At 44.5% G+C, this 6,342-nt stretch overlaps 1 protein-coding gene across 1 annotated transcript; it reads right to left on the bottom strand.

The window, feature by feature from the left end:
* Positions 1 to 4,322: 4,322 nt before the first annotated feature.
* On the bottom strand, positions 4,323 to 5,498 carry LOC118648109. The gene has a single exon (XM_036294349.1). It carries the CDS (start codon positions 5,496 to 5,498, stop codon positions 4,323 to 4,325), a length of 1,176 nt encoding a protein of 391 aa, XP_036150242.1.
* Positions 5,499 to 6,342: the final 844 nt, after the last annotated feature.

Genomic DNA, 6,342 nt, shown 5'->3' with positions numbered 1-6,342 from the left:
AGAGGAAACGTAAGCGTGGTAGCACGCGCTTACCGTTGGTTAGAGTGAAAAGTGCGTGTGCGCTTTTCGCGTATCCGCGCCTTTCGGCAGATCCCCGATTAGACCTTAGGTGACAGGAAATCTGCCGCAACTCTATCCAATCAGATTTAGCCACACAATTATCGCAGTGAAGTCAAAATGATATCAGAATATCAAAACTGCAAGGATCGTAAAAACGAAGCGTCCGACCAGAACCAAGCCAACTTGAATTCCGCTCGCAAGACGATCGGCAGACGTCTCGCGCGCTCCGCGCTCGCCCGCGGCGTCGCACTCACACTTCAACTCGTTCTTGGAGTGAGGCCGATAATGCAGAGTTTTTTATACATTTCCGCCCGCCTTCGACAGGGCATCTGTCGAATAAACCGCTTCAGGATCTATCGGTAGAACACACAATTTGGTAACAGGTCGCTTGTATGTGGAGGTAGCTGTCTTCAACCGTAACTACTCTTGTCAAGCCATCTGGTCCCGGGTGTAATTGAGTGACTCTTGCAAGAGGCCATTTTCCTGGCGGATATCGTTCGTCCGTGATTAAAACGAGCGATCCTTCCTTTATCTCGTTCGAGGGTGATACCACTTAGAAATAGACTGGTACCGGCTGGAGGCATTCGGTGGACCATCTTGACCAAAATTGTTCTATCCTCTGTCTGAGTAGTTGCCAGCGCGATAGTCTCGACATCGGAGTCGCTGACAAGTTAGGTTCCGGTAGCACAGTAGGAGCCTCTCCAATCAGAAAGTGTCCTGGCGTTAAAATAGAAAGGTCCGTTGTGTCATCCGATAATGGACAAAGAGGTCGGGAATTCAATACCGCCTCGATTGTACGGTTTATAGTTGTCATTTCTTCGTAAGTTAGCACAGTATCTCCTAGAACTCGGTGGAGATGAAATTTTGTTGATTTAAAATTCGGCCTCCCACTTTCCTCCGAAATGAGGAGCTGAAGGCGGATTAAATCTCCATTCGGTTGCCGTCGTTAGCGAGGAGTGAAGCAAGGTGCGGAGCTCTGTTGAAGATGTTTCGAACTATACGCCGAAGTGCCGCGTCCGCTCCTACAAAGTTGGTACCACAATCACTTTGTAATGTGGCGCTTATTCCTCGTCTCCCGGTGAAGCGTTTATAGGCGGCAATAAATGCTTCAGTAGTATAGTCTGTCACTACTTCAATGTGTATCGCCGACGTTGCGAGGCATATGAAAATGGCTAAGTAGCCCTTATAAGTTCGTGCCGCCCGCCCTTTCCAAGTTTTTACGTTACGGGACCGGCGTAATCTAGGCCTGCATTATAAAAGGGTCTAGCCGGCGTCACTCGAGCCGGTGGCAGTTTGGCCCATCAACTGTTTTGCTCGTATTCCACGATAACGGCGCAGCGTACACATTTTAAGATGTGAGATCTTACCGGAGCTCTTCCACCGATGATCCAGTACGATCTTCGTATAAAACTCAGTGTTACTTGAGTCCCTCCGTGTAATGTTTCCGATGCGCATCGTCGATAACAAGTGTTGTAAATGGTGATTTTCTAGGTAAAATGAGCGGGTGCTTTGACTCGGTTGTCGATATTTGCGTAGTGAAGACGTCCTCCCACTCGTAGCAATCCTTCCTTATCCAAAAAAAGGAATAAGTCGCACCATAGGATCAGACCTTGGCAGCTGTTCTCCCTTGGATATAATTTTAAGTTCGTCGTTGAACCATGTTTTTTGTACTATTTGTACCCAAGTGTTACGGCTCTGAACGATTTCAATTGGCGTTAACGGGTCTGAAACAGAGAAGATTGTGGTATCTTTCGCAAACAATGTACGAATCTTCGGCACGTTGCAGTGATTCTTAACAAAGATTTGAGAGTAGAACATTCATCTAACAATTCCCAATAGGAAGGTCGTTGCGTGGCGAATAACGTTATGTGTCCTGGTCTTTCCTCTATGTCTGTGTCAGGTGCAATCACATGTTCCGAGGAGGACCAACTCGAGTGCGGGTCGGATAACCAATCTGGTCCGTTCCACCACAAGTCGTTATGAATCAGCAAATCTGGTCGTATTCCACGCGACGCAATATCCGCTGGATTCTTCTTGCCAGCCACATGACGCCAGGAACCTTTTGGCAGAAGTTCATGTATAGTCGACACGCGATTACGAACAAAGTCCTTCCAGCGAGATGGGGGGGATGTAATCCAAGTAAGCGTTACCGAAGAGTCTGACCAGCAATACACCGGTGCGTTAGGCATCTCAATCGCCTTTATAGTCCGTTCCAATAAACGTGTCAAGAGTAGGGCTGCAGCAAGCTCCAATCGAGGAATTGTAAGTCGTTTCAACGGTGCGACCTTTGTTTTAGAGCATATTAATTGTGTCGAAATTTGACCATCGGTATTCCGTAATCTCGCATAGATCACGGCAGCCATGGCCATTTGTGAAGCGTCAGAAAATCCATGAATTTCGACGAAGGTTTCCGATCGAATAATTCCGAGCCATCTAGGTATGGTAAGCTGTTCAAGCTGTTGCAGTTGTTCTCGAAAGGTTTTTCATCGCTGTTGCAATTCTGAAGGAAGAGGTTCATCCCACGAAGCCTTTAGAAGCCAAAGTTCTTGCAGTATTATTTGGCTCTTATTAGGACTGGCGAAATAAATCCTAATGGATCATAAAGTTTGGCATGTCGGAAGCAATAGATCTTTTCGTAAATTTATTAGTAGAGGGTATTGTTGGGGAGAAATGAAGTGTGTCCGAGCGAGATTTCCAGATGAGACCTAAAATTTTACAAAATGTAGTTTCGATTTCCACATCTGAAGGCGCATCTTCATCTGAATGAGGTAGGAGTTTCTTGCAATTGCTGTTCCATTTTTGCAATGGAAGTTTTGCTGTTTCGCAAATCTGAATCAAATCTTGCATTATTTCCTTTGTCTCGGTAATCGTATCCGCTCCACCGAAAATGTCGTCAACATAAATACCCTTTGTCAGCGGAAATAACTGCTTTTGGATATTTATGACCTTCATCTTTCACCAGCTGTTGAATTGTTCGTAGGGCTAGAAATGGTGAACAGTTGAGACCGTAAGTAAACGGTTGTTAATTGATAAGCGACAGGTGAGCCATCGTGTTCCTTCCATAAAATTCTCTGCAAATTCCGATCGTCAGGATGAATCGTTATTTGTCGAAACATTTTTACAATGTCTGTCGAAAAGAAATCGATGAGTTCGAATCCATAATAATATGTCTGACATTTCAGTTTGGAGTTTTGCCCCTGCGTGCAGAATTGTCGTTGAGTGAGACGCCGTTGCTGGTACGACTAGATCCATTGAATACAACTCTTAGTTTAGTAGTGCGACTACTTTCTCGGAGAACTCCATGGTGTGGAAGATAATACAGAGGCAAAGTTTTGACTATCCGATATGTCTGTTCGTACCATGTGACCTAAGTTCCTGTATTCTTCAATGAAGTCGACGTAAAGACGTTCGAAGGCTGGCTTAGTTGGAAATTGTTGGCAAAGCCTCCTGAGACAGTTAAGTGCTTTATTTTTGGATTCTCCTAAGGTAGTCGGATTATCTTTGAGAGGTAATCGAAACGACATATCTCCCTGTGGCATCTCGAGAGTGTGTTGTTAAAAAAATGTCGTTCACACTCCTCTTCCTCGGCACTCATAGATGAACTGTAGAGACCGGAACTTCTTCTTGTGTCCAAAATCTTGAAATAAGGTCCTGTAATTCATCGTCCACTTTGCAGTGATATGCTTGTACGGAGAAGGTAGCGTCATCTATAGAAGTTGGTCCGCAAAGAATCCATCCAAATATCGTTTGTTGTGCCGTCGGAGAATGTGAGTCGCCTTGAATTAAGCCCGGTAGAATTACTGAGTGATAATTATCCGAGCCTATAATACATGTATTGGTCCAGAATAAGAGAACTCGGGGTCAGCCAATTGAAGTTCTGCAGTATGTGGCCATGAATGACGACTGACGTTGAACGGGTGGTAAATTCGTTGTCAATCGTGGCAAGATGAACGCTTGTATGGTGCAGAATATATTCTGAATCATGAATTGATTGTAATCGTATTGTAAACGATTCCTTTGGTATGGCCGGAGTAAGTACCGCCGATACCAAGAAGTGGCAATGTGAAGCTGCACTGCGTTTTAGTTGTGCACGTTGTACGATGTCTTCTGAGATAAAGATAACTCAGATCCTTGATCTATTATAATCGCACTGCGAAGGATTCTCCGGTGTTTTTTATTAATGATGCTCTGCTTGTGGCAAGTAGTGTCAGTTTTCGTGATGGATGAATCTGTCCAGAATGATGTGCGTTTATCTGTGGTTGTCAGATTGTCATTGATTGAGTCTGAGAGCTTGTCGCCGATTGGTCAGCTGTCCGTTTGTCCGAAATCTCATCAGACTGCTTTGAAAACCTCTCTTTGTCGTGAATGGAGGTGTGATGTTTCTTCCCGCACTTCTGGCACCGTTTAGTGGAAGTACACTTGCTTGCTGCATGCGCGCCAAGACAGTTAAAACATCGCCGATGCCTTTGTACGATATCTCGACGCTGCGGGGTCGTCTTTGATTGGTATTGCTCGCATTTTGCGAGATAATGAGCAGCTCCGCACAATGGGCATTTAAGATGACTCAAGTCTGAAGTGACGTGAGCGGCAGATCTATGACGAGGTTTTTCGTTAAAATTTGAGGGATTATCTTTACTTGTTCCGAGTGTTGAAGTAGCCGAGTTGATATTCTCCATTGCACGTATCCTTCCGAGAAGAAACTCGTTGAATTGTGAGAAGGTCGGGTATGTCGATAAAGATCCGAACTTCATCTCCCATATTTCGCGAGACTGCGGGTCGAGCAATTTTACTAGATAGTGTACTAGTAATGGATCCCATTGATCCACAGCGCATCCTAGCGCACGGAGAGCGCCAACGGTTTCCAACACAGTCGTTCGTAGACTTCTCATCCCTTGAGCACTCTTGACTTTTAACGGTTTTATGTCGTAGATTCGATCCAGTTGAGCGGATATCAAAAAAGGCTTATTTTCGTATGTCGTCATCAACATGTCCCAAGCGACAATGAAATATTCACTGGAGGCAGGCAGATTTGAAATCAATCGTGCTGCTTCTCCAGTAACGCATGTCTTCAAATAATGCATCTTTTCTGCATCTGACAAATCTTTATTATTCCGAATCATCCTTGTGAAAAGATCGTAGAATGAACGCCATGACTTATAATCTCCTGAGAAGTTTGGCAATTTGACTCGAGGCAAGGCGTTCCGGGGCAGCACTGCGGTAGATGTCTCAGGATCGAGAAACGATGATCTAGAATTTAACTCAGCGGTTTCTGAGTCTTCTCGATGATTAAGTAGTTTAGCCCGAGCATATACATAAAAGGCTTGACAGCGTTCATAAACGCGAGTCTTGAGATAAGGTTTCTCGCTCAGAATGTTACCTCCAGACAAACATAAGTCTTCATGCTCCTCCAAGAATTTATTCCAATTTTGCTCAAGCATTTCTATGCGAGTATTAATTAATGACGATTAAGCTGTGTGGCATCTGTATCCTCAAAATCTGCGGCTTCTTGTATCAAATTGAATCTGCTCACTGCAGAGCAATTCTCGCTTCTAAATGCGACATTTTCGATTGAAGTATCCGGCTCGAAGGACCAGAAAAAATGTAGGGGGGTATTAATGTTTCTGGTTGCTAGCTGTAAATAATTCCTGAAATATTATAGAAGGTTTTATTACGTGAACTAAAATTGAAGTTGTAACATAACGTTAAGTATTGCTAACAAGTTGGAAATAAATTCGATGAAATCTAATTAAAATTCTGTGAGTTCATGCCAGGGCGGGAATCGAGGCGTCGGGAAGAATCAAGTATCCTCGGGAAAGGATGGGGAAAGGTTGCTTCGATGTAGTGAATGCGTCGTGTGGTCGTCCCTCGCTCTACGATGTTTCTAATGGCGATTCGGCAAACTGCAATGTCGGCTGTCTTGTTGATCCGTTGTTATAATGGTGATGATCTAAATGGAATGAAAGGCCGAACTAGGGCTCTATTCTCGTGCTAATTTCTGAGTAGGAGAGTCGAACTAGGACTCTACCATTATGTGAAGAAAGAAAAAAGAGTCGAACAAGGACTCTATCACCTTGCGGCAAAGAGAAAAGCCAGAGGAAACGTAAGCGTGGTAGCACGCGCTTACCGTTGGTTAGAGGTGAAAAGTGCGTGTGCGCTTTTCGCGTATCCGCGCCTTTCGGCAGATCCCCGATTAGACCTTAGGTGACAGGAAATCTGCCGCAACTCTATCCCAATCAGATTTAGCCACACAATTATCGCAGTGAAGTCAAAATGATATCAGAA

The sequence above is a fragment of the Monomorium pharaonis genome, unplaced genomic scaffold, assembly GCF_013373865.1.
Source record: "Monomorium pharaonis isolate MP-MQ-018 unplaced genomic scaffold, ASM1337386v2 scaffold_179, whole genome shotgun sequence".
Classification (NCBI taxonomy): domain Eukaryota; kingdom Metazoa; phylum Arthropoda; class Insecta; order Hymenoptera; family Formicidae; genus Monomorium; species Monomorium pharaonis.
The sequence above is the reverse complement of the archived record's forward strand: the minus strand, read 5'-3'. Positions and strand labels throughout refer to the sequence as shown.

What these genes read in the sequence shown, in the direction of transcription:
- LOC118648109 (XM_036294349.1), bottom strand. Translation starts at nt 5,498, where the DNA reads ATGCTTGAGCAAAATTGGAATAAATTCTTGGAGGAGCATGAAGACTTA.